The 27,515-nt window shown below is 40.9% G+C and overlaps 1 protein-coding gene across 3 annotated transcripts; it reads left to right on the top strand.

Annotated features, from left to right (window-relative positions):
- The first annotated feature begins 1,943 nt into the window (after nt 1-1,943).
- On the top strand, nt 1,944-22,707 carry pik3r1 (phosphoinositide-3-kinase, regulatory subunit 1 (alpha)). Of its 3 annotated transcripts, XM_075456029.1 has the most exons (15): nt 1,944-2,189; nt 3,104-3,723; nt 11,977-12,069; nt 12,177-12,251; nt 12,518-12,649; nt 13,526-13,727; nt 14,052-14,134; nt 18,225-18,426; nt 18,524-18,704; nt 18,798-18,923; nt 19,013-19,155; nt 19,242-19,418; nt 19,505-19,579; nt 19,674-19,844; nt 20,200-22,707. In XM_075456029.1, the coding sequence occupies exons 2-15, from the start codon at nt 3,387-3,389 to the stop codon at nt 20,387-20,389; spliced, it is 2,187 nt and encodes a 728-aa protein (XP_075312144.1). In that variant the 5' UTR covers nt 1,944-2,189; nt 3,104-3,386; the 3' UTR covers nt 20,390-22,707. The 3 variants fall into 3 exon arrangements, with proteins under 3 accessions (XP_075312144.1, XP_075312145.1, XP_075312146.1); XM_075456030.1 differs by lacking the exons at nt 1,944-2,189; nt 3,104-3,723; nt 11,977-12,069; ... (2 more) ...; nt 13,526-13,727; nt 14,052-14,134 and adding an exon at nt 15,503-15,998; XM_075456031.1 differs by lacking the exons at nt 1,944-2,189; nt 3,104-3,723; nt 11,977-12,069; ... (2 more) ...; nt 13,526-13,727; nt 14,052-14,134 and adding an exon at nt 16,562-17,107.
- Nucleotides 22,708-27,515: the final 4,808 nt, after the last annotated feature.

Here is a 27,515-nt window from a genome sequence, read left to right as displayed (position 1 = left end):
TTAATCGCTCTAACATGATTTCTTTTTCAACAAATAATTCTGTAAAACTGCAAAATAAAATAAAATTGGACTAAGGAACATAATTTAGTCATCAGCATAAACCAACACAATGCTATCTGCAACAGAATCATTAGCAAGTTGTGATTATTAATATGATTAGCATTGAGAATAATAACTTATTTTGTGCTCATATGACAGCTTTCACACTTCTGGTTTGTTGTCAGCATAGGCTGTGTTCAGTTGCAATAGATACTGTAGCTGTGAAGCCTCCCTCTCATAATTTGTATTAAATATACAATAAAACAAAACAACAACAAAAAAAAATGTATGAAAGCAAAATATTCTGAAATATTAATGTGTATATTTACATATTTGTAATAAGAGAACTGTATGTCATAGGTGAATACTGGTCTAGTTTGCACTGTAAACTCAATATTTCAGATAGAATGACCAATGGGTCAAACTGTTTTTTATGTGAATGATAGCAATAATGACGCTGTCAAGCTGAGGTCATGGAAATATTTAGAATTAATCTGGTAAAGACAGGAAAAGTCATTATTCAAACAGCTAGGGAACTAACAGGTCATGTCCTCTTAAAAATTTGGGTTCAGATGTGAACCAAAACATATTAAATCTACTTATATTTGCCTGTTTTGGTCAAATACTAATTGAATAACTTTCTGATTTATGAAAAAACTACCTTCTTTTAAACTAAAACGGATGCAACATGGCTTCTTTACCAATGTTGAACTGTATAAAAAGGTCAGGGTGTCTAGATGATATAACCCAAAGTTTAATCTACTGAATGTTTTGTCTGGGAACACCAAAAAAATTGGAGTTGTGGTTTGGGCATCTGTAGGACAGCAGATGGGTCACCAGAGCCTGACTATTCAGTCAGGGGGGTGGGTGAACTGGTGCTGGCAGAAAGGGGATTATATTGTATGGTCTGGTGGTTCAAACATTCATTTCCATTATCTGCAGCTGACTTTAATAATCAAATATCTGCTGGACACTATCTCTTTGAGGTCACTGTGGTTCATCAAAATTTCAACATTTCAATATCTCTTCAAGATAAAAAGGTTGTTGTGACTCAGGGGAGGACGTCAAAAGTGCATTTTGTGTAAGTTTCTCAATTCACCACAGCAACAGCTTGAAGTTCCCATTTTTTACTGATAGTTTCAACACCATCAATACTTCTGTTCTCGACCTAACTTCCTCTTTTCTCCGTAATGAGGGGCCACTGGTGTCTGTGTGACTGCGGAACACTTAAAGGGGCCTATCCTTCTACAAAGCTGCTTACAGTTTCTTTTAGTGCAGCCGGGACAGTAAAGGGGATTTCTGCAAGCCAGCGCTCTTTTCTCAGCCATAATTAGGCCACCCACATTCACAGTCATGCGCCTCACATGGTGACTTTGTAACATTTTCAGGCCCTCAATGCTGAAAACATGTAATGATTTATAGAAAAAATGTTAAAACCATATACCTGAAACATGTTTACGTGCAGCTCTGACTGTATCTTCCAACTGTGCATCTCTTTTGTTCAAGGTGTTCCTTTTTCTTTGAGTCAGGGTGGATTTAGAAAACAAAGAAATTATGAATACAGGCTTCTCAATAGGTTTTACTTGTGTATCTTACCATGTATTGTGTATTGTTAATCTTATAATTTTTCGTAATTTTGATGATAATGATCTAAAGTCAATCAGTTTAATCCAAGCAGATGTTCATAATAAAAGCCTAAAGAATCCTTTGGGACTGTGAATTCAAGTTATGTAATTTCCATAGGTGTTTCGTGTTACTTGAAAGGGTACATGGAAGGGGGAGTGTGGACCACTAACGGGAACGAGATTGGTCCAATTGTGTGAGGTAATTGATTGACAGGGATACGGACCAATGTGTGGCCGTTGTTTGTCTCGCCCCTTGTTGGCCGCAGGGACGACGTTCAAGGGAACATTTGTTCGGGACGGGGAGGCTGTACTGTTATGTCGACTGGCAGTATGTCGTAAGACTTTGTACTTGTCATGAAATAGGATTTGAATTCTATTAGAGGTTATTGTTTCGAACTGATCGGGTGAGAGGTCTGTTTAGGGTTGCATTTTACTGATCGTTTAACGAAGTTTAACCAAGTGGAAGTGGTTTAGTGTGGAGGGAAGGAGACTCGTTGGAATCTCTGAGGGATCCATGCACTCTTGGTAAGTTTCTGTTGGGCGACCTCGCTAACTTTGTTAGCAAAATGTTAAATATTTGTCCTTAAAAATGAACAAGGATCCTTCTTGTCGTGTATCTACATTTTCCAAAGATTAGTTAGTTTAAACTGTAGCTTCTTTTTACCTTTGCGCTAACTTTTAGTCTTCTTTTGCTAACTTGGTTTGCTAACTGCTTCCACTAAATTTTTGCACACAATGTTAGGTCTTTGCTTCAGTCTATATCTGCTAGTTGAACTCCTGAAGGTTTCCCAAACGTTCTCAATGAAGTGGATAATTAAGTTTTATAACTCTGACTATAGCTCTGTCAGTGATAACGCTCATGTTAGCAGCCATATGCTGGCTGTGCGGGACTGTGCCAAAAACTGTAAAAGGTACCATAAAAAATCGGCTCATAATAACGGCATGAGCAGTGAATTATTTACTCTTGTGACAGTTATTTTCCTGCCAGCTTATAAGAACTCCCCTTGGGGTTTAGTTCAATCACGAAATAAACTAGTAAGAATGTGATAGCGAAATCATAAAAAGGATAAACTACTGTTTTTAGATCATGAGATGTTGGGTTATTTTACTTCCACTGCACATCTTCAAACTAGCGAAGACAAAACGCCAAAAAATACAACTTTACAGCTGTTTTTTTTAAAAAAATACAATTTAGTCCAAATGTATGTTACGGTATATAAAAAGGCAAGCAATTTCAACTTGTACTTTGGCTTTGTGTAATTACTGTAAATAGGATTTCTGTCCTTAATTGCTTTCCTGTAAATTGATCTTTCTCTTTTATAACCAATTTAATGATATCCTAGACACTTATTCTGCTTGCATGCGAGCATTGCAATGCAGCACAGGCAACAATTGTCTTGATCAGTGTGCTGTACATGGCCTCTCCTCTCATCTTACAGGTCTGGATAAGCACCCTGAAGATCACAGCTGCAGGCCATTTACTGATGGGTGCATACTGCGAGGCGACACACCAACAGAGCTGCAGTTTATTGAGAGCAGGCACGAACTGTGAAAGAATGAAGACAAGTTAGATATTTTTGTCTCCTTAAAAGCGTTGGCTGTAGCTTTGTTGGAATCAGCAAATGAGTACCTGGACTAAACGCATACTCAGAGAAACCTGAAGAGTAACATAGCCGATCGCAGCCCGTCTTCGAGAAAGCACCTCGATACAAAGGGATCAGTATGAGTGCCGAGGGATATCAGTACAGATCGCTTTATGACTACAAAAAAGAGAGGGAGGAGGACATTGATCTGCATGTGGGGGACATATTGTTGGTAAGCAAAGGCGCTCTGGTGGCTCTTGGGTACACTGATGGTCTGGAACAGCGGCCAGATGATGTTGGCTGGCTACCGGGCTTTAATGAAAGCACTCAGGAAAAAGGGGACTTCCCGGGGACGTACGTCGAGTACATCGGGAAGAAATGGATCTCGCCCCCTACACCTAAGCCAAGACCCCCCAGACCCTTACCGGTAGCTCCAGGCTCCTTCAGGTCAGAGACGGACTCCGACTCAGAACAAGGTGAGTTCAGTACTAAACCTGTTTAACAGGAAGCTGCACACACACACACACACACACACACACACACACACACACACAAATTATTGATTGGTTTCAGATCGGTTTGAATGTGGCATCTCGGGTTAAAACGCTGAACACTTCATTGGTAAGCTGTGGCTGAATCATCAATAAATGACACCCAGCGACTGGACTGTGACATTCAGATTTTGCTACACGTGTCATATTGGGTTAGGGTTAGGTTTCCTGGCTCTTGAAGATGTGATTACAACTGCCATCTGGTTACCTGACTAGCATCCCACAGCCCTTTTACATATTTCTTCCAGAACTTTCAGCCATATGTCTTGGCCTTCATCAGCAGATGGAGTCGCTTGTTTGCAATGTTTCTTACTGCAAGCAGCTCAGATACATTTGGACTCAGGTTAATAGATTTTGACAAAGAAGCTGGCCTTGTAAAATAGTTTTTGTTAACAAATCGCTCTGCTCGGGTGCTGTCCAGCTGCAATGAATGCGAACCAAGCTTGGGTCCCAATGGACAATGACACTGGTGTGTGTTCAGCGCACAGTACAAGTGTGCGTTATCTATAGGCCATATGGTACCAGTGGATATCATCTGTTTTTCTCCTCAAATTGCATCTTTAGTGGATGTAATTCCCTTATCAGTGTTGAGAAAGATGCTTAGATTCATGTAGTTGAGCCTTTTGTGCGGAAGCATAGCATAACAGTTAAGCTAGCTTTATAAGTGGATATAAATATGTCTCCTCTTGCTTGATTTATTTAGATGTGCCTTCTCTTTTTTGTTGCTGCTTGTTAGTTGGCAAGACGGTCAACAAACCTTTAGGTTTGTCCACGAAACTTTGCTTTTCGACCTTAGAAATACTGCAGCTCAAAAACATGAAACGACAAGGCCTAAATTTGCCCTATGGCCATAAGAGTTTTAGCAACATTTCTGTTTTATGTAGATGATCATGTCAGACATTTGCTTTTTTACAATATGGCAAGAATATGTGAACCAGCTTATGGTAAAGTGACCATCTCTTTTTGCTACCTGTGTCTACATTTGGCACTCACGCTTCCTTAAAACAAAGGTTTTGATTATTAAAAAGAAAAAAAAGGCCAAACCTCTCATTTTATTTGATAACAATCGTGTTGTACTAGGATACTGAGATGTTTTCTGAAGCTGTTATCGCACTGAAAAGATATCATTATTCCACTTGTTTTACACAAAATATAGCTTGACATTTGAGTGGTTTTGGGCCTATAAGACACCACAGTTTTGATCAAAGCAGGCAAACTTAATGCGTATTACTTTGGTGTAGACTCAGGCCAAATTCATAATCAATTTCTGTAGAACACTAAATGTGAATGTTTCTTTTTTTAGTATTAATTGTAACTGTCATTACTGAGGTTCTAGCTAAACTAATTGACATGATGTAGGGTTAGATTATTTTTTTCTTATTTCATGCCATGATTTGAATAAAGGTCCCTTTCAAATCAGTCAGAGCTACCACGACTATAAAGAGCAGTTAAAACTTGCATCTTCTTAATGATTCTGCGGCTTTCTCGAATGTGCACTTAAAGCTCTCTCCTCACCTAAAGAGCAGATGTAGCTGCCAGGTCTCCAGTTTCTGCTCTTTGTGGTACGGTTGTGAAATTCTTTGCTGTGGTTTGCAGGGTGAGCAAAGAGCTGTGTGAAGGGGGCATGTGTTGAATGGCTATGTCGTGGTTGACTGGCAGCAGCGTTGAGCCTGGAGCAAATGTGAATGTAGCACAGGGAGAAGAAAAAGTCTCTGTGTCCGGGGCTGTGGGAGTCGGGTGGGGAAGAAGGGAGGGGTCCCTGAGGTTGTGGGTAAGGGAGCGAGAGCCCTTGTGCTAGCTCTAGGGTTTGTGTAAGGGATAGTGTGCACAGGGATCAGGGCTGGAGCAGAGCTTGGGGCTTGGCAGAGGGGCTGAAGCAGGGGATAGGGTAGGTGGGGGGCCTTGGGAGGAACCAAGGATCTGCATGCTCAAGGGGGCTTTGAAGAGGGTCTTGTTGCTCCCAGAGTGTCTGTGATTTATTGCCCACCACCGAGGGATCTAACTCCCTTCCTCCTACACCCACCGCAGCTTTTTTTTTCTTCCTCCTTGTGTTTTTTTTTTTTTTTTTTTTTTCCCAATGTTTTGATAGTTCCTACAGTCAGCTCTGGGAGGGCAAAGGAGGTGGAGGATTGAGGCTTGGAAAGGGACCTCTCTTCTCTGAGCTGAGGGAGGGGTGGGGGGGGGTTAACATGAGTGCAGCAGATGTGGAGAAGGAAAGAGAAAGAGAGGAGGGCAGGGCTGGGAAGCTATTCCGCCTCATTCCAGCTCTCACCCTGTTTTTTTCATAAACATTAAAGTGTTCCTCCTTTGCTGGGCCCCTCAGTTGAGAGAACATGCATGTGCTCGGGCACGCCATGCGGAAGGAACACGGAGTAGCATTGGCTAATTTATTCCAATGCAAAAGTTCATGGCAAGAAAGCATGAACATTGTGCGTGAGTTTTATAAAGTAATAATGTGTCATTTTGTTAACATTTAGGCAGTTTGTTGCCATGTCTAACACCACTGATCACGCAGGCGATGCGTGATTATATAACAAATGTTTTGAGATGCCGGTGTTTGGTGTGTGTGTGTATAACTGCTTTTCATCGTCGAGCAGCCAGTCTGACTGAGCACTCCTCTGAAAGCTGGAGACGAGCGTGAAAGACTGCTCGTTCGGCATGTTCTCGCAAGGTTCGGCCTGCATGCTCAGTCATGTTAAAAGAAATATTTGATGCCATCAGTCTATCTGCTCTCTGAGCCTTATCTCTACGTAATTATTCATGTAAGATCACAGTACACTGCAGACAAAAGTTCACCTTTAAAAAAACAAACAACAAAAAAAAAACAATTTTTTTTTTTTTTTACATTTTTCATAGCTTTTTGTTACATATGCCCTTATGAGTGGAAACACTTGAAAAATTAGAGTTTTAGAGCTAGTAATAGATGGCGATTATGGAGAATCTCAAAGTTGTTCAAAATATAGATAGTAAAAAGGACTACTGGAAGGAAGAGAGGAGGCTGTGCAGAGGGGACAGTTGCAGAGAGAGTACTCTGCATAGCTGGAGATTGAGATAATGCAGCTCTCCTTCTCTGGGCCTCTTTAGCACTCAGCCTGACATCTGCTCTATTGAACGCTCTTTCTGTCAGTACTGTCATTTTTTTTTTTCACCCCCTCAATATTTCACTTCTCTCTTAAATTATGCATGAAGTAGCCTTTGCAATGTTCTTCAAATTTGGATTTTTGATTTTTTGTTTTTGTTTAGTTTTTTTTCTCCAGAAAGGACAGTAACGGATCACTGCATCCGTCCAAGTCAGCAGCAGAATAAACACAGCAAAAGTTTATGGTGTTATAGTGTGCTCTGATGTAGAGTTCCTCCTCTGTGGGACTAAAGGCAGCTGAAGCCAGGAATGTGTTGGCTCTTCTATGGTGGAGTGGTGCGCTCAGACTGCATGGTAGACTGGTTTGTAGCTTTGTGATGAATCAGTATTGTGCTAAGTGCTGATTGCAGTAACACTGTGCACAATGTAACCGGACAATAAATGGTTGAAGGCTGAATAGCGCCCCAGTGATTTCACACTGGCATTGTTTTTAGTGGTCATGTGAGACAGATTTTTACTGATTTGGGCTCGTTGGATTTTTTTTTTCTCACATTTGTAGATTATTACCCAGTTTAGAGGTTGTGTTTTTGGAAAATAATTGTCACTTTTACTTGGTCACTAGATGTTAGCGTTGGCCAGAAGTGGCGAGAGTGTACAACGCTGACTGTGAACATCAGGCGCAAGCTGGATTTAAATGTATTTTTGGATCGTCGTAATTTCCAAAGTGTGACTGTGTCACAGATGGGTGTTTATTAAATGTGCGTGTCATCTTATCATTATCCCCACATTTGCTTCAGGGGATCATGTTTAACTACAAGGGATTGCTTATTCCAGTATTAGTGGTTGTTTCCCCAGAGCTAATATGATAACATGGATTCCTCCCTTTAATTATGTTCAGTTCAAGAAACATTTAGGTTTGAAATTTAAATAGAAACAGACTTGTAACCTGAGTTAAAAAATATGCTGTTTGCTTGTTTTTAAGTGGCTGTGATTAAAGTGACTTAGTCACAAATGGCAAAATATTGGAAATAACAGGACTTCTTTGTCTATAAATGTTCATTCGTGACATTTATGGTTTGCTCTTACTCTGAGTAATCCTCAGATCAAAAGAAGGAGCTTTAATTATAGCTGCTGCTATCTTTTAGGATTTACTGCTGTCCAGTGATGTGATGTGGAAAAAGATAAAAGTGACGCAGTTTCAGGGTTCAATAAAATCAACAGTGTAATTTGATATTCTTCTTTTCCTGAAACGGCATTAGAGGTTCAATTCTGTCAGGCTTGTATGTAGCTGTGTGCACGAGACCGTGCATAACTGTTTCATTACTTGATTGTGTGCAGAGACTGAAGTCTGAATTGGCAAATCTTCTTTACTGGAGTCAGGGCTTGTCTGCTAGCAGGATTAGGAATGAGCGAGAAAATAAGGCGCAGACTGATGGCCTTGAAGTGCAGTAAGACAAAGGTGAGATTACAGAGAAACACAATGTCAAGAAGGGCAGAGGGAGAATTTCAGAAATGTTATTTATTGAGAGAGGGCACCCGACATGGTAGGCAAGCTAGTGTGACGAGGGTGTAGTATTACACAACGCTTTGATTAAACAAGACAAATCTTCTGCTTCGTTTAAACGCTTTTATTATTTTTAGCCTTGGCCCTACCATCCCGGATTAGCTGGTCGTGCTCCTCAGTTACACAGAATATACCGTTTTCTACTGCTGAATGGCTTAGCCAATAGAAGTAAGAGCTGTTGCAACACAGGACTGTTGCTGCAGTTACATATCTTAAAACCGTTGTGGTTAAACAACCATCACGATATGCCCCACTTCTGCACAACTAGACGTGCAGTGAGGCTGGTATCTCACTTGAAATGCTTGAGAACGACTCACAGAAGTGCTTACTTACAAACCAAGTTTTTGTGTTTGCCACGATTCGTATCTTCTCGTGTTTAAACGTTTTTACATTACACCCTCAAATGTCATATCATCATCATCATCATCTCATCAAGAGACAAAAAACCCTTTCTGTTATGGAAAGTAGACCTATAAGACTGTGTCAGCATAGTGTGACTTTGGATATCCTGTTCATTAGATTAAATCAGAATGAAACTGCATTATTCTAAAGGTATTACAAGTTTGAATTGGTTGAAATGAGCCTTGCACCCTGTGGCCAGTACTGAACATAGTGAGTCTTTATTTGAAAAAAATAAATCTAACGGTGTGTCAGACATCACAGTTCGAAGTCTCTTTTTCATTTGACTTAAAGCAGCCTCATCATCTCTGAAAGTCGTGCTTTGCACGTATAATTGCATCTCAGGAAAATAAAACTGTTTAAGTGAGGTCTCCCCAATATAGGGTTAATTGCCAGGCTGTAGCAACAGTCTCCTCATTGGCTGTTGCTTTACTGTTGCACTGCATCTCCCAGCCAGTAGGAGGAGACATTGCCTGTCTGTTTTCTTCCTTCATCATTCATTGACTTGCAGGTCAGCTGTGTTGAAGCATGTTCTTAATGCTGCCCGTGCACACGTGTTCATAGAGATGTTGTATAATTTTCTAAAATCTGCAGTCGGGGTCCACTTAACATCTGAATTGTTTTGTCAGCACCTGCAGCTCATCTTATAAGTAATTCTTCTCAGATTTACCACATGATTTTGCACATTTGTGGCACACTTTCTTAATGAGCCTCGGTGTGTTTTTATGTATGCCGTGGTGGTCTTTTAGATTTTACTAATGTGCCCCAGCCAGACCTGTCTCAGACGAGAAGAAATGGGATAACCTGAAAATGCTGATTACTTGAGCTGGTTCTCTAAATTTATCCAAAGTGAGTGCTATCTTTAGTGTGTCCGTGGTGCCCCAGCTCTGTCCTGCCCACAGTCTGCAGTTTATTCAGTTTAGACATACCATTTGAGCCGGTGAGATTGTCCCCCAGTGGCAGCTGCATCGGCTTCCTCAACCTGCGGTTGTCTAACTGACTATTGACTGGCTGAGGCCTTTTGGGATATCTTGAGGTCTGCCAAACATGCAGACTTGTAGAGGCATGTCCAAGGGGCCCCCGTCGTACCGCAACTTTCTTTCCCAAGTTACCACAGAAACCAGCTTGCATTGAAAAGTTGGTCTAATGATGTGCAGGCATTCAGCTCTTCTAAATAGAAGAAAACATTGGAATGTAACTCGAGTAACACCACTGAGACGAGCACGATAATTGAATCCGTTATTGTCTTTATTGGTGTTTGAGTAGTTAAAAGCTGCGGCCGGCAGGGGCATGTTGATCATTTGATCTCATGTCTCGGCATCTCAGAAATCATCACAGATAGCTCGAAGCATTTCTGCCATATTTTGTCTGCTACCTGATCCGACTCCATTGGCGCCAAAACTGTCACATCGTTGACAGTACCTAGAAGCAACTCTATCTCAGGCCTGACCCGTGTCACTCACAGGCCAGCCATTGACAGAATAGTAAACATAAGAGTCTGGACCCCTTTGATCTTTCTCGTTTTAGAAGTTATCACCAGGCTGTGGGAGAAACGCAGGCAGATGCTTTTAATACGTTTTTTTCTTTTTAATGCGTTTTCAAAGTTAAGTTTAATGAGTGACACGATGCATCTCTGAAACATCTGATAGTCTTTGATTTGTGAGAAAGATTTCACGAAACAAGTGTTTACCAGGGTGTTGTGTAATCTTTATTGATGTGATCGATAGGGTTGGGTTTCATTTACCTTCTGGTTGTGAATTGAGTTTCTCAGAAAAGAAGTTGGCTCTTCTAGGAGAGTCGTGTTAGATATCTTGTCTGGGAGAAAGCTTACACTTCCAAGGTGTGTGATGGCTGCACTGCGTGTCTCGATTTCTATTTAGGGAAACTTTGTTCCATCTCAAAGTTTGCTGCTTCTGAGAACCCCCCCGCCCCCCCTCACACTTCTGGTTTGCAGCTCCGATAATGTCTTCCAGATGACCAGTTGTCCAACATGGAGTTTTGTGTGTTCTGTGGTTAGAGGGACTTGGGTAATCCAGTTTCTTCACACGCAACATGCCAGCCTGAGTGCTGCGCTGGCCTGAGGATGTGGATTTGGATGAAGTGGTTCATTATATTTGACTTGATTGAACCCTCTTCTGGGGGAAGAGGGCAGTTCCTTGATAATAATCAGAATGCATGCATCAGCGTGAGCCGTAGTTGCCCATTTAAATTTTTTTTTTTTTTAAATTAATCATTTTTAAGGTAGCATGAAAGATAAATATGGTTCCAAGAAAGGTTTCATTCATGGTTTTTCTCAACGTTTTGAAAGTGCAGACTTGGTGTCGAACAGTTGAGCCTTTCAGAAAAATACCTTTTCAACATACGCCTTTGCAAGTCCAAATATAATCCTTGCCAAATCCTTGATCCTTTCATGTCCACACCTGGGCGCAAAGTTCTGAAGACAAAATAAGTACGAAAGTAAGACCTGGCTTACCTCATGTCACAGGATATTTACTTAGTTTCTTGGCCCGCAAAACACTAAGTTTAGTTCTCAACACCTCCTGTTCTTGAATTGGTCTTTTATTAATACACACCTTTTTTGTTTGAAAGCAGCTCTTTGGTCGTGTACCCTCCTCCTTTGAAGTTCTGAGCAGTTTGCTCGTCAAACACCTCACCGGTCGCGAGCCCCCACTAGTTGAAGTCCCATCAAACGGCCGTCACGGGTTAGATTTTTCTCAGCGGGATAAATGATTTATTCTTATTATAATTCAAACTTATTGAATTTGATCATACTCATAGCTAGATCAGAAGACTTCCTTGTTAGTTACACGTGCCCCAAAACAGAAGCACAACAACTTTGAATCCCACATTTCCTTCTTTAGAAAATGGCACAGTGACTCCTGCCTTGAACAGAACAGCAGATAAGTAGATAAGTTTTCAGACTGGGGAACCACTGCATTGTCCGGTTATATCTCTGCACCTTGTAGAGTATCGTGCTTTTTTTTTTTTTTTTTTTTTTAAATGTATCCAGTCCATTTCTTACCTGTGTCAGAAAAGGGTTCACAAAATGAACTACTGGCCCAGTTGATAATTAGTAGGAAGCCAATCACTCCTTTAATGATTATCTCTGTTGACTGTTTGTTGTCATCTCCGCCAGGCTTCTCTTTGCCGGACCTGACGGAGCAGTTTTCCCTCCCAGAGACCGCTCCACCCATGCTGACCAGACTGCTGGAAGCTATCGAGAGGAAGGGTGAGTTTCCCTGAAAAAAATAAAAATAAAACATCAGTTTGCCCATCTTTCTGTGCTGATGTAACATGCTTCACAGAACCATGATGTGACCTGTGGTATTTTTCTAGGTCTGGATAACCCGACTTTATATCGAACATTCACTGCTGGTGCTGGGCTTGAAGTCAGACAGTATTTTGACACTGGTAAGTAGCCTAACCCTCACCCTTTCTACTTGCGTCTTAATCAACTTGTTTGAAAGCGGTAACTTTCCTGTGAGCGAGATTCACACGCACACACAAGAGGAAGTCAGATCAAAGGAAAGAGTGTGATGAAGTGTGAGGCGACAAAAAGGGACTTCTGCGCACATGTAAATGAAGTTTGAAACACCACAAAAAGCTGTGGCTCTTGCCATATGTGAGCTTATGTATCAGTAAATATAACATGCATCTTGTGTTGCGTTGCTCCTCAGACCCTCCCTCAACAGACCTGGATCAGCTGGAACTTCCAGTGGTGTGTGATGGTCTGCGTAGGTACCTGCAGGATCTTCCCCAGCCCATCATCCCCACTGCACTACAGGCCCAGATGGTCCTCTCTGCTAAAGGTGGGAGCTCAGATGTAGATGCAGTGATCACTTATGCACCGCACAGCTGGCTTCAAACAGAAGTGTTGACGTAATGTACCCATGCCCTGCTGTACATCGAGTACTTGGAACAGAAACCGCAAGAGTTTGCCTGCACCCTTTGTTCCTCAATGTTGAACTTTAGATTTTATCTTTTTTTAGTCTTTGTGAGCAGATTCTTCTAAAATAAAAAGTATGCTGGGGCTGTCGGTGGCGTAGTGGGTTAAGCAGCCGCCCCATGTACAGAGGCTACAGTCCTCGCTGCAGCGGGCCCCGGTTCGAGTCCCGCACTGAGCGGCCCTTTGCTGCATGTCTACCCCCTCTCTCTGCCCCCTGCTTCCTGTCTCTCTCCAACTGTCCTATCATTAAAGGCATAAAAAAGCCAAAATAAATAAATAAATAAATAAAAATAAAAAGCATGCAAAGTGTATATTACTCATATTGTATCACTTTTTGAATTTTTTTTTTTATCTTCCTGTCTCTTTTTCTTGCAGCCTCTTGCAAGCGTAGGAAAAATTCTCACACCACACTTGTTCTGTAGCTCTGCATTTTCTTGCTGTCACATGGCCAGAAACAGGATATCTGTGGTTAATAGGAACTAAAACAAGCCTGAAAGTTTATCTCTAGCATCTCCGAGCAGCCAATCACCTGCTCGTGTACCTTACGCTCACTGTCAACCACACAATCTCTCTGTGGTTGACAAGACTAACTGCATATGACGCCTTTTTCCATCTCTTCATGGTTTGACAAAAAAGCTTTCATTTTAAGCTCCTCTTCAACTGAGGAAGACCTTTAATGCAGGATTGGTTTTTCACATCTCTTCGTCTGACCCTTGGCCGCTCTCATCTTTTCCAACAGAGGTGGTGAACCCTGAGGAATGCGCCCAGCTGCTACGTCGCATTGCCAGCACCCCGACACTGCCTCCTCAATACTGGCTAACTCTCCACTGTCTGCTGAGGCATTTTGCGAAAGTGTGCCAGAACGGCTCCAAGAACCTGCTCAGTGCCAGATCGCTGGGCGAGATCTTCAGCTCGGTGTTTTTCAGGCAGCAACCCACCAGGTGAGCGTCGGAGCAGTGGGCTCATGCCTCGCTGCGGCACATTCTGGTTCGTCAAAGATAGACACTCAGGCTGCAGATAGATAAGTGTGCAGGCTCAGTCATGCACATTCAGTCGAGCACTAAGAGCGTGCAGTTTGTCAGGCACTCATGGGTTTTAGCTATACACAAATATAGGTTGGAGCTTTTCTTCTTACCAGCTGTGCAATTAAAGTAGCTAAGCCTGAATTACCATCAGATTGCAACCAATGCAGAGAACCCAGAGCAGCAGACAGTCACCTGGGCTATAAAACTTTTTTTAACTTGCCTTTTCTTCACCCTCTGCAGTTGTGAACCCAGTCTGGATGCTTACATAAAGATCATCGAGGTTCTGGTGACCAGTGAGTGGAGTGAAAGTCATGCTGCTCCAGGTAGTTAAACCTTTATTTGTGCTTTCCTTTTCGTACATCATTAAAACATTTTATCAAATGCAACACTTCAATGAATTGCATTGCCCCATTTTGGAGGAAAACTTTGAGAGATGTGTGCATTATTTATTATCGGAGGTGGAACGTGAATGTTAAGTTCTGCAGGGACTAAAATTGCTGCACAACGCACACCGTGGCAGGAGCTATTAATAGCACCAGAGAGGCGTTGAGACTTGCAACTGCTGCACTTGCAGAGGACCACAGGGTACTTTTCCTATTTTTTTTTTTTTTTTTAACCGTATGAAATTGTACATTTATGTACAATTTAATTTCTCTTTCTAATGTGTTGACGAGAAATTGATAGATTTTACAACATCACAGTGTGGATTTCCATCTGTCTAACTGTGCAACATGATTATAGGTGAGATTGCATGTGGTTTATTGCTGTACTGGCAACAGGATGAGACCGGTTTATACGATCTTTAGTGATATCTTGTTTTCTTTTTTTCTCAGGATAGGTTTTCTTTTTCTTTCACGACTGACTTTATAACCTGAAAAAGCTTTTTGTGTCAAAGCTTTTGTTGGTGGGCTGCTTAGACAAAGCTGGTGTGAGACAGCAGTGAGTTGCGTGGCACAGTTTTCTTTTTACAGTGCTAGTTAAAAGCACCGTCGTTGGCTGGCCCAGAGGCCCAGGACCGACTGTGGCCGTTTAAACATTTTATTACCTGTCAGGGCTATTTATAATGTGCCTGTGCATGGACCTGTTGTCAGCTGTCAGCAATTTGCACCTGTGGGAGCACTTTAGCAGTGAAATTGGTGGATAAATGGGTAAACGGATGCATGGTCTGGCTGGAAAGACACAAAACCTAAAGTGCTTTTAGTTAGCGATACATATGTGATCGTGTGACCTGGTCAAACAACAAAGTTCAGGCGTGCCAGGCTAGTTTCAGTCTTCAGTCTCATGCAAATAATGGGCACCAAAGACGAGAGAGCCCACTTTGTAAACACACATGTTCCGATTGTGTGTGTTTCTGTGAATGACCCATGTGTATGCATGTGTGCACGGTGTCTGCGTGCCTCCTCCCAGTTACTGCATGACTATTTTAAGTAAGCGACAAAAGGCCCACTTAGATTTGGTTGGCTGGAAAGTCGGCCTGCGCCACAGAGCACTTCTTGTTAACTGAGGACTGCTTCTGGTCTCCAGAGCCACTCTCCTCCCCCCTCAGTCCAATCTTTGCCTGGATATTCACATGGCCTGCTCCTCAAAGTGCTCAGTCAGCAAATATTTGAAACTTTGCAAGTTAATCATAAGACTGAAGCCACCACCCCTCCGCCCCCCGCCTCCTCCTTTACAAACAGAGAAAGAGGGAGTGACCAAAGAGACTCGACAGAGCCGTGCACACAGGCACAGCTGGCATACAGAACAGGCTGCTCCGACACAGAGCAGCTACTGCTAATCATTAACTATCTACCTCCACGTGAGCAGGCCTCAGCCTCCCAGAACTCGGAAAGGAAGAAACAGAGAGAGAGAGAGAGAGAGAGAGAGATTCAGACCTTTAGCACTCACGGCAGGAACTGAGCCCTCAGTCGACAGAGAGAGAGAGTGAGCCACACTGAGCCGGTCGCATGTTGCACCTGCCTCACACCGAGGGGATTACCTGGATTTCATTAAGAAGCACATAACGCTGCAACCTTTTTAAGAAATTAAAACAAGCCACATCTTCGTACTCCGTGGCCTAAACTATGAAATGGAGCTTGAGCGGAGGACTTGAATTCAGCTTTATTGGATTAAATTTAACCTTTGGGAGTAAAAGTGAGGCTTCAAAGAAGAGACTCTTAATCCACCAAAACATGCACAACTTGCAACGTAAGTTTTCTGCTCCTGTCATGTAGACGTGTCGCAGTATGTTTCTGCTTTTTTGCCTTCAGGCCATAAAGAAAGAGCAACTTTGTGAATAGTATAGACACAAATTCCACATCTTAAGACTTAACCCGAACAAGAAGAGTTGGTTTTTGTTTCCTTTAAGCCTCCACACCACTTGCCCGGGGGCCACTGCTGTGTAGCTTGTGAAACATGCTGTGTTAGATACGAGCCGTTCTAAGAGCTACTTCCCTGAAGTCAGAGGCTCGAGACCCACCGTTCATAGAGGGCCTAAAACATTCAACTTGCGTGTCGGTACTCCAGAGTAAGTGAATGCAAGTAAAACAAATAATCGACGGGAAGAAAGTAAAATGGAACAGATGTTTTCAGTTGGGTAACAGAGGAGGATTTAACTTTTGTGTATAAAAGTATACAAACACATTTTTGTCATATTTAATCAGCATCACAGATTTGTAGTTGATTTGACCTCTTTGTTTTAAGTCAGTTGAGCCTGGAAGGATGATGGACTGGGTTTCACTTGAATCCTTAATTCTGTACCAAGAACTCGTTCTATTTTAGTTTCACTCAGGAAATCAAGTAGGCTATCTCTGTCACGTCGAGTGTCATGCTGTGGGATTACAGGCGTATTTCGGAGCTCAGGGTGCCGCTGACCGGGCCAGGCATTATAATTCAGCTGTGTACGTGCTGCTGCAGAGCTGTCTTTGTCTGCGTGCCAGCAGTGGGACGGGCTAAGCGTCCGCACGACACACGAAGGGAGGAGGGGCCGAGCAACCTGCAGGAGAGCAAGTGGACAGGCTCAACAGAGGGAGACGGAGGATGACTGAGGGGAAAGCATGAAGCAGGCTCCTTTTTTCTTCCTTCTGCTGGTAAAAAAAGCAGCTGCTCATTTGCTGTTGAAGGCGAATGCACGCTAATGCTGGATGCTACAGGGAGGTAGATCGGAGGTTTTTTTTTTTTTCTTCTGTCGAGCTGCAGTTTTGTAAAGAATTGAAGCAGGACGTGAAGGAAATGTGTTTTAAGAATGACCTCATCGCTCTCAGGAAATGAAAGATGCCGGAGCGGTTGGTGACAGATCCCCTATGTGATTGGCTGTGGTAAGTGATGTAACACGTTACCGAGCAGGCTGCCCTTAATGGCTTTTCAAATTGCCGTTTCGGTGGCTGTGTAATAAAGTGTTAATTGTGCCTCCTCGGATCACACAATGTGTCTGTGTGTGGAAGTCTCAGCAGGTTGCTGTTTTATAAGATTGGTTTGGTCACATGGCTGGATTTAAGAATGAGACATTTCTAGTAATCTGGGGATGAAATATGATCAGGTTGGAAGGCTGGCAGAGAAGTGCAGACCATGTGTTGTGGTTAAGCAGTTAGGCTGCTGCATGGAAACAGACTAAACCTCTGAATTTGGTGCTGTCTCTCACAGTCGCAGCTGTGTGGCAAATGAGCAGCGCTTATGGTGTTCAGTGAGCAAAGTTGTGCAAGCTCCACTGCTGCAGGAGGCTGGCTAATGCAGTGGCAGTGCAGATTTGTGGGTCGAAAATAGCCACCTACCTTATCTCTGCTACTGCTAGCCTCACTGGGAAACTGTTGGTTTAACTAATGTCGATTGATTGATTGATTGTAAATCCATGGAGCAGAATCTGGTTATCCCACCTTAAAGCTGGGCTCAAAGGGGATTCATTCATCAGCTGCTTTAGGGTTCAAAGTCTTGTGAGCTATATGCATTTTAACCTTTCTTTTACTGCTTTTCTTTTCAAAAAACTTCCAATGTGTGCGCTTTACCTTTTTAGAAGGCTTCTCTGCTGCATTTGCAGCAAGGAATATTTATAGATGGCCCTTTTCTTGAATGAAATTCATTCCCCCTGACTCATGCTTCATCTCTCCTCCCACCGCCTCGCTGTTACCGTCTCTCTCTCGGAGAGTGGCAGTATTTCATCAGCCCCGTTTGATCAATGGGGGGGAAGAAGCATCCGTGAGAGCCATCGAGCTATTTCAGCAAAAAATGCTTGATTCTTTTGAAATGCATCTTCTCGAGTCGTCTGCCCTTTTTTAAAGAATCAAAGAAAATGTCGATACAGCTCAAAGGTCTTCTTTAGTCAGGCCAGAAAGTCGAAGTGCTCGATTTAAGCCAAGATCCCGCTTAATGTAAACACGAGCACAAAGAAGCTCCGGTCAGTTATATTAAATTGAGCTTTTGCTTCCCTCGTCTCCACAGCTCTACCTCCAAAGCCACCGAAGCCCACGTCTGTGATTAACAACGGTATGAACAACAATATGGCTCTGCAGGACGCTGAATGGTACTGGGGGGACATCTCTCGGGAGGAGGTCAATGAGAAACTGAGGGACACTGCAGATGGTACGTTTTTGGTGCGAGACGCCTCTACGAAAATGCACGGAGACTACACTCTGACTTTGAGGTGAGCCACTTCCCCTTTCAGTTTGAAATGATGTCCTCTGAAAGACCATCTTATTTTAGATGATGTTGTTTTAAACGGGTTTTGTTTTTGTACACAGGAAAGGAGGAAACAACAAGCTCATCAAGATATTCCATCGGGATGGGAAGTATGGCTTCTCAGACCCGCTGACCTTCAGCTCCGTTGTTGAGCTCATCAACCACTATCGCAATGAGTCACTGGCTCAGTACAACCCTAAGCTAGATGTCAAGCTGCTGTATCCGGTCTCCAAACACCAGCAGGTAGGATGCCGGCTCAGTGAGAAGCAGCACGTTTAAAACGAGAGTGATTATTAAACCAGTTTAACTACAACTTTTGCCCAAATCTTTTTTCAGGATCAGGTGGTGAAAGAGGATAACATTGACGCTGTGGGGAGGAAGCTTTGTGAGTACCACCAGCAGTACCAAGAAAAGAATAAAGAGTACGACCGCCTGTATGAAGAATACACCAGAACATCACAGGTGAGCGTCGCCCACAGAGGAACCTGGAGTTTAAACGTTTGACTGCAGTATTTGCGTATCAGACACTTAAAAACGACTTCTCCTCACAGGAAATCCAAATGAAACGCACAGCGATAGAAGCTTTTAATGAAACGATAAAGATATTTGAGGAGCAATGTCAAACACAAGAGCGGTACAGCAAGGAGTATATAGAGAAGTTCAGGAGAGAAGGCAACGACAAGGAGATCCAGAGGTAAGAAGGCTGGGCAAAAAGCAACGTTGGCTACTAAATAAATGCTTGATTATGTTCAAAACTGAATGATCCTTTATTGTTTTCAGAATCATGGGTAACTACGAGAAGTTAAAATCGAGGATCAGTGAAATTGTCGACAGCAAGCGCAGACTGGAAGAAGATCTGAAGAAACAGGCAGCAGACTACAGAGAGATCGACAAGAGGATGAACAGCATCAAGCCTGACCTCATCCAGCTCCGCAAGACCAGAGACCAGTACCTCATGTAAGTGCCACACACGAGCGCTGTTCTGGTACCTCTGAAACAGATCCGGCCCAGTCTCTGACGTCCATGCGTTTTGTATCTCGTAGGTGGCTGACCCAGAAGGGAGTCAGACAGAAAAAACTCAACGAGTGGCTGGGAATCAATAACGAGAACACAGAGGAGTAAGTGTGCACTTACAAAACGAGCCGACACAAAAAATGCAAATGTTTTGCCTCGCAACTAATGTTTTCTGTGCGTCACTTTGTCTGTTTTTAGTCAATATTCTATGGTGGATGACGATGAAGACCTTCCTCACCACGATGAGCGGACCTGGAGACTGGGCAACATCAATCGACTTCAGGCCGAGGCTCTCCTCCAGGGCAAGAGAGACGGAACATTCCTGGTTCGAGACAGCAGCAAAGCAGGATGCTACGCCTGCAGTGTTGTGTACGTATCAGTGCATCTCAAAAACATGTTTTTATGGCCAATTCGTTTCTTTGTCTTTAGCAAAAAATACGTGTCCCCAAATTTCTGAAGCTAATTGAACAGGCTGAAGTAATCACAACAAGTTGGAAAAGAAAGAATTGTACCCAAAAAACCCAAACTTTGGAATGTTTTTTTTGCACAAAACAATGGCTGTGTCTAGGTTTTTAGTGTCAAAACAAGCTCTTGATTACCAATAGAGACTCGTGAGCAGACTGTTTAGTGCTTTGAAAATAGCCGATGCAAAAGAAAGCAGCTAGAGAAACTGCTCTGTTTTCTGTAAATGGAGCACACTGTGACGACTGTCCTCTCTTTGCAGTGTGGACAGCGAGGTGAAGCACTGCGTCATCAACAAAACCCCCTCAGGCTTCGGCTTCGCAGAGCCATACAACCTGTACAGCTCGTTAAAAGAACTCGTACTTCACTACCAGCACACGTCTTTGGTCCAGCACAACGACTCTCTGAATGTGACACTCGCATACCCCGTTTATGCTCAGCAGAGACGGTGAGCACCTGGATGTTTCGACACGGACGCAAAGATTTAAGGCCTCGCGGGAGTTGGACACACGTCGTGGACTACTTGATTCAGAACGGAAAAAAAAGCGACGCTACGATGCCTGACCCGGACTTGAAAATACGAGATAAAGCCTGAAACATTTCAGTGACTTTGCCTGACCACAAGCCTGAGGCAAATCTGAATGTAGATTTCTTTCTTTTTGCTTTTTGTGGGAGCACAGAATCGAGCAGAAACTGCTGAACTCCCCCTGCGGAGGACATTTGAGGCCTTTTTCTTATGGTGCTTGTTCTTTTTTGAAGCTTTACCAGTCAGTGTTGAATCACCGCGGGTGAAATCTTTGAATGGACTCGCCGGCCACGACAGTTTATTTTTTGTTTTGTTTTGTTTTTTTTTCACAATTTTTCTTTCCCTTTCACGTCATCAGTGTGTGTTTTCTTCGTATGTGGCTGTGAGTGTGTGACTGTCCATGTGACCAAAACTCATAGATTCAGGAAACTGTGTGGTGTTGGAGGGCTGGTAACACATTGCTTGTGTTATCTGTTCAGTAGCAGACCATGGATCAGCTGAAAAATGTAGCAAAATGGCACTTTTAAAACACATTTTAAAATTTTTTTTTTCTTTCTTTGAAACTTCTATGGACTTGTGTGAGAGGATCAGAGGACACGACGTCCGTCTGCATCTTGCCTTCTCGCTGTTGAACATTACAGTGCAGAAACAAACTTGATCTTAACTGTGGGAAGGTGAAGCTATGAATGGACTTACTATTTCATGTACATATGTGAAATTCTGCAGTCATGAATCAAAGTGCACCGTACCAAAAAGGATCAGTTTCTGTTGAGTTATATTTTGATCTGCTATGCAAGTCTTTTTCTCCATTTTTACTTCGAAATTGTTTTACTGTTGCAACCCACAATATAAGCTTGTTTTATTGCTTGAAAAGTATCTTTTCCTGTGTAAATATCCAAGAGGATATTTTGTGTCAAAATGCCAAGATACAGTAAAAAAAAAAAAAAAAAAAACGCTTATAATTTTTAAAGACAATAATAGAAACATACATTTTTATTATTAATTACTTTATCAGCTGGTATTAAGATGGAAAAGACGATTATTTTATTAGTTTCTTTTCCGCTTCAAACTAATGTTCCTCTCAGGCAGAGCATTTTGAGTATATGAGCTTCTTTTTTCCGACAGAGCGAAGCCTTCATGCAGTTCTTTGTTTGAGCACTCAGAATGGGCCGATGGGATTCTACAACCCACATCACCACCAAAAACAGCAGTATAGATTTATTTTGTTATAAAATATATATATATGTATATGTATATATATATATATATATATATATATATATATATATATATACATACACATCTGTTCCCATATGAAAATATTAGATCAATATACATATTACCTTTGGTATTTTTCTGTATCAGAAAATCACTGTTTACATGGGTGGATCGGCTCATTTCGGTAAGTAATTTCATATTTCATAGGGTGACTCGTGCCAGTGGAGTCTTAACTGGACTAACTACAGTTTCCCTCTCCATTTTTAGTCTACCTTGAACAAATCTGTGATTTGAATGGTACATTTGCAAACCCAGTGATCAAGAATTATATTTTAGAGTGTCAGAAGGGAAAAATGACATAATGGATCACTTATCTGCTGTTCAAGATATATTTTAGAAGTCTTCCCCGTCCCCCTCCTCAAACTGGTCATTATAGCTATCAAGTTAAATTTGTGTTAGCAGAATGTGATCATATCCATTTTGAACTTGGAATTACTTACAACTTCTACTCGAAGAAGGCAACTGCATTAGAAAATTCTGTTTTATTTTTGTAAATTTACATTTCTGAAAGGCAGAAATGCTTCAACTATGTTTAAAAACGGCTAAAATCAAAGTATGTGTATCGTGGATGGACTTGACCAAATTGCTCTTCCAAAATTGAATTATATGCACATTGTTAAACCTGTTTATCTGGTTTCTAACTGAATGCAACATGTCATATTTGACATTTTACTAAAACTTTGATTTTTATTTACATCCCCAACAACTGGTGTTTTCATTTTTTTAAGTTCCCAGACCACATGCACCATTTTCTTTGCCCCAGTTCTGGGTTAAATGATTATTTCAGATGTCTTTTTAAAAAAAAAAAAGTTATTTTATTTTTTAAATTTGGCCCTCCTATTTTTTAGTCCTTGTTGGATTCCCACACACAGTGATTGGATTGAGATTTGCCAGTGTTCCCCAGTTTGGCTTCAAATCTGTATTAGGTTTTGTTCAAATTGAAATAAAACACTTCTTTTTAAGAAACACGTCTGTGTTTGTTTAATTTGTTGGGTTAAATGCAATGTGTTTAAAAGGAAAAGTTAATGTTGGTTGGCTTTGAATTTTTGTGCAGACACGATCCCCAGAGGATTAAACTTAATCTCCTTAATGAACAACGATCATTTCATTATGCTTTCTTGGAATTGGAACATTATACAATTTTGACTGTCAGCATGGTGGAGTTTCACAGATATTCACTGGTGTGCAAACCAGTTTTCTGACAGACAGCTCGAAGCCTTTCCCACCTGTTGTGAAACATACTGAATGTGTGAAAGACGCAACCGGTGGACGTGACTGCCCTACCTGATTTGCAACAGAACAAGAACGCAATGTCAGCAATGAAAGAAGACTCAAAACTAGAACAAAGTGTCATAGAGGCATACTTAGGCAAACATATTTGCAAACACATAATGATATACACAAACACCCCCTATTTAGATATGCATACACAGCACATTTATATGTATGTACATAAATATCTATAATCTGTGGATATATGTATACATGTATGTAAGTACGTATGTAAATACATCCATTCATACATACGTATATACATACATATGTACGTACAAACATGCATACATAAATAAATACATGCTTACATACATACACACTGAAATGCATTCATACATACATACATGTGTAAAAACGTACATGCATGCATACAAAATGACATGCATAGATGATAGCTACAAACTTAAATACATAGATACATACTTAAATACATACATACTTACGTACATATATTTCTACATTCATATATACATTCATCCGTACATACGTACATATGGACATACATGCAAACAGACATGCATACACAAATACATATGAACATATGTACATCCATAAATACATACCTGCATTCATCCGTACATACCTACATGCATATAAACTTACATACATAAATGCATAGATACATACATGCATACACACATACCTACATTCATACATAGGTACATACATGCGTACATGCGTATATACGTACATCCATAAATACAAACGTACAGGCATACATACATACATATATTTATCTGTGTACATACATACATAAATACATAGGTACATACATGTATAGATGATAGATGCATACACAAATATATAAATACATATGTGAATCTGTATGTACTGTACATACATATATCTAAATGCGTACATACATCCGTTCATACATTGATGCATACGTACATGCATGCATTCATACATACATGCATTTATACATACACATGTACATGCATAAATACATACATATGTGCATCCATAAATACATATTGTCATGCATACATACACACATACCTAAATTAATCCGTACGTACATGCATGCATAGATGATAGATACTTACATGCATACACACATACCTAGGTTCATACATACATAAATACATATGTACATACATGTATAGATGATAGATGCATAAATGCATACACAAATACATATGAACATATGTACATCCATAAATGCATACCTGCATTCATCCGTACATACATACATGCATATGAACATACATACATACTGTAAATGCATAGATACATACATGCATATACACACCTACATTCATACATAGGTACATACATGTGTACATGCGTATATACGTACATCCATAAATACAAACGTACAGGCATACATACATACATATATTTATCTGTGTACATACATACATAAATAAATACATAGGTACATACATGTATAGATGATAGATGCATACACAAATATATAAATACATATGTGAATCTGTATGTACTGTACATACATATATGTACATGCGTACATACATACGTTCATACATTGATGCATACGTACATGCATGCATTCATACATACATGCATTTATACAAACACATGTACATGCATAAATACATACATATGTGCATCCATAAATACATATTGTCATGCATACATACACACATAACTAAATTAATCCGTACGTACATGCATGCATAGATGATAGATGATAGCTACTTACATGCATACACACATACCTAGGTTCATACATACATAAATACATATGTACATACATGTATAGATGATAGATGCATACATGCATACACAAATACATACATAAATATGTGCATCCATAAATACATACATACATACATTAATCCATGCGCACATATATGTACATGCGTACATACATACGTTCATACATTGATGCATATGTACATATATGCACACATAGATACATACATTGATACATACATGCATATGTACAAACATGCATGCATATATAAATACATACATACGTACATCCATAAATACATACGTGCATACATATTGTCATGCATACATACATACATACCTATATTCATCCGTGCGTACATTGATACATACATAAATACATATGTACATACATGCATAGATGATAGATACATACATGCATACACAAATACATATATTAATCCGTACATACATGCATGCATAAATGATAGATACTCACATGCATACACACATATATAGGTTCATACATACATACATACCTACATTAATCCGTACGTACATGCATGCATATGAACATACGTACATACATGAATAGATGATTGATACATACATGCATACACACATACCTACGTTCATACATACATGCATACATATACGTACATGGATTTATACATACATACGCACATGCATACATACATACATACATAAATGCATAAACATCCGTAAATACATACATACATGTACATGCGTACATATATATGTTCATACATTGATGCATACGTACATACATGCGTACATATTTACATACATACAAACATGCATGTTTTTATACATACATGCACAAACATATACCTACATTCATCCGTACGTACATTGATACATACATAAATCCATATGTACATACATGCATAGATGATAGATAGATACATGCACACACAAATACATACGCATATATCCATATATATCCATAATTATATACAGATATACATACCTACATTAATCCGTACGTACAGACATAAATACATATGAACATACATACATCCATAAATAGTGCATATTTCATACATGGATACATACACAGATACATACGTATAGACATATATACATGCATGCATACGTACATACTTACATACATACATACATACATACATACATACATATGTATAGACATATAATTCAAGGTAAACACAAGAAACTTGTGCTAAAGAAAAAATGAACCAAACTCAGTGAATATTTTCCTATAATCCCTATATAGACCAGTAAGCAGTGCTGACCAACATGTTATTGGGGTCATCAGGTGGGAACCTCCTTTCATCAGTGTTTCATCTAGTTGGGCCCACGACACCTCCAGGAGGCTAGACAGTGATCAATGGCGTTCCAGAGTCACTCCCCTAATATCAGCCATCACTGCTCCTAACATCACAACAACCATCTTTTTTTCCACAACCACAAGCTACCCCAGCCTCTCACCAACTGCACACCAGTCATAGAGGGGTGGGGATACAAACCCTGGTTTGGGTAGGGGGTAGAGATAGAAGAGATAAAGATAAGTAGGAATGGGATTCAAACCCTGGTTTGGGTAGGGGCCGGGGTAATGAAAATATGGAGGGTGCCACAGGTGGAGGCAGGAAAAGACACCCTTGAAGATTCAGCAGACAAACTCCCCTACACAGTCCTACAATCATTAAAAATGCCAGCAAAAACAAGGCCATACAGGCCAACTCACCTAAAATGGCCACCTGGTTTCAAAAGGCTCACATGGGCCACACTCTCCACTTAAATATATCCTGGATTTCTTCCTTGCTTCTTCCAAGAGTGTGTTTACCCTAATGCTCCTCCTGCTGGGCCCCCAGCTACTGTGACTTCTTCTAATCCAAATCCACTGACTGGACTTTACTGCCTCATCTGACACTTCCTTCACTATTTTCCTCACACTCTGTCCACTTATACCCAACTCCCTCAACAATGAAACAACAGACTTTGCAACAAATCCTCTATGTCCTACTTCCACTGGACATATCCTAACTTTCCACCCTCGCTGCTCTGCTTCTGCCCCCAACTCCACATACCTAAGCTTTTTCCTTTCATATGCTTCTGCTACTAATTCCTCCCAAGGAACAGTCAGCTCTATGAAATAGACTCCTAGACCACAAGTCTATACCAGGCCTTAGATTTGTAGAGGCTATTTCCTGGGGAACAACAAGCTTATCTCCTAAATCTACCTGCATCTCCCAATCACAAGCATCCTCTAAGCTGCCTTGCCTCCTTATTGTCTTATTAACTTTCTCCCCCTCTTGAACAAACTGAATTGCCACTCTCTTCACCTTAGACTCTCCTAAATTTACCTGCCTTCGTTTATCTTCAATACCTGCAGCTAAGCTTCTTAATACTTGGTTATGTCGTCACGTATACCGGCCTTGTGACAGACATTACCTCACAACCTGACAACATATGCCTCCGAGTTGCAGTACCTGAACATAACGGGTCCCCATTTACGCAGAGTGTGTATATATATATATATTTAGACATACATACAAACTGGATTCCAAAAAAGTTGGGACACTAAACAAATTGTGAATAAAAACTGAATGCAATGATGTGGAGGTGCCAACATCTAATATTTTATTCAGAATAGAACAAAATCACAGATCAAAAGTTTAAACTGATAGAATTTTAAGGGAAAAATATGTTGTTTCCAAATTTCATGGCGTCAACAAATCCCAAAAAAGTTGGGACAAGGCCATTTTTACCACTGTGTGGCATCCCCCCTTCTTCTTACAACACTCAACAGACGTCTGGGGACAGAGGAGACCAGTTTCTCAAGTTTAGAAATAGGAATGCTTTCCCATTCATGTCTAATA

Source organism: Odontesthes bonariensis, chromosome 22 (genome assembly GCF_027942865.1).
Source record: "Odontesthes bonariensis isolate fOdoBon6 chromosome 22, fOdoBon6.hap1, whole genome shotgun sequence".
NCBI lineage: Eukaryota > Metazoa > Chordata > Actinopteri > Atheriniformes > Atherinopsidae > Odontesthes > Odontesthes bonariensis.
The sequence above is the reverse complement of the archived record's forward strand: the minus strand, read 5'-3'. Positions and strand labels throughout refer to the sequence as shown.

Coding starts and splice junctions, on each gene's coding strand:
- pik3r1 (XM_075456029.1), top strand. CDS start 3,387: ATGAGTGCCGAGGGATATCAGTACAGATCGCTTTATGACTACAAAAAA. Junction 18,427..18,523: donor GACTACACTCTGACTTTGAG/GTGAGCCACTTC, acceptor TTTTGTACACAG/GAAAGGAGGAAACAACAAGC. Junction 19,845..20,199: donor TGCTACGCCTGCAGTGTTGT/GTACGTATCAGT, acceptor CTCTCTTTGCAG/TGTGGACAGCGAGGTGAAGC.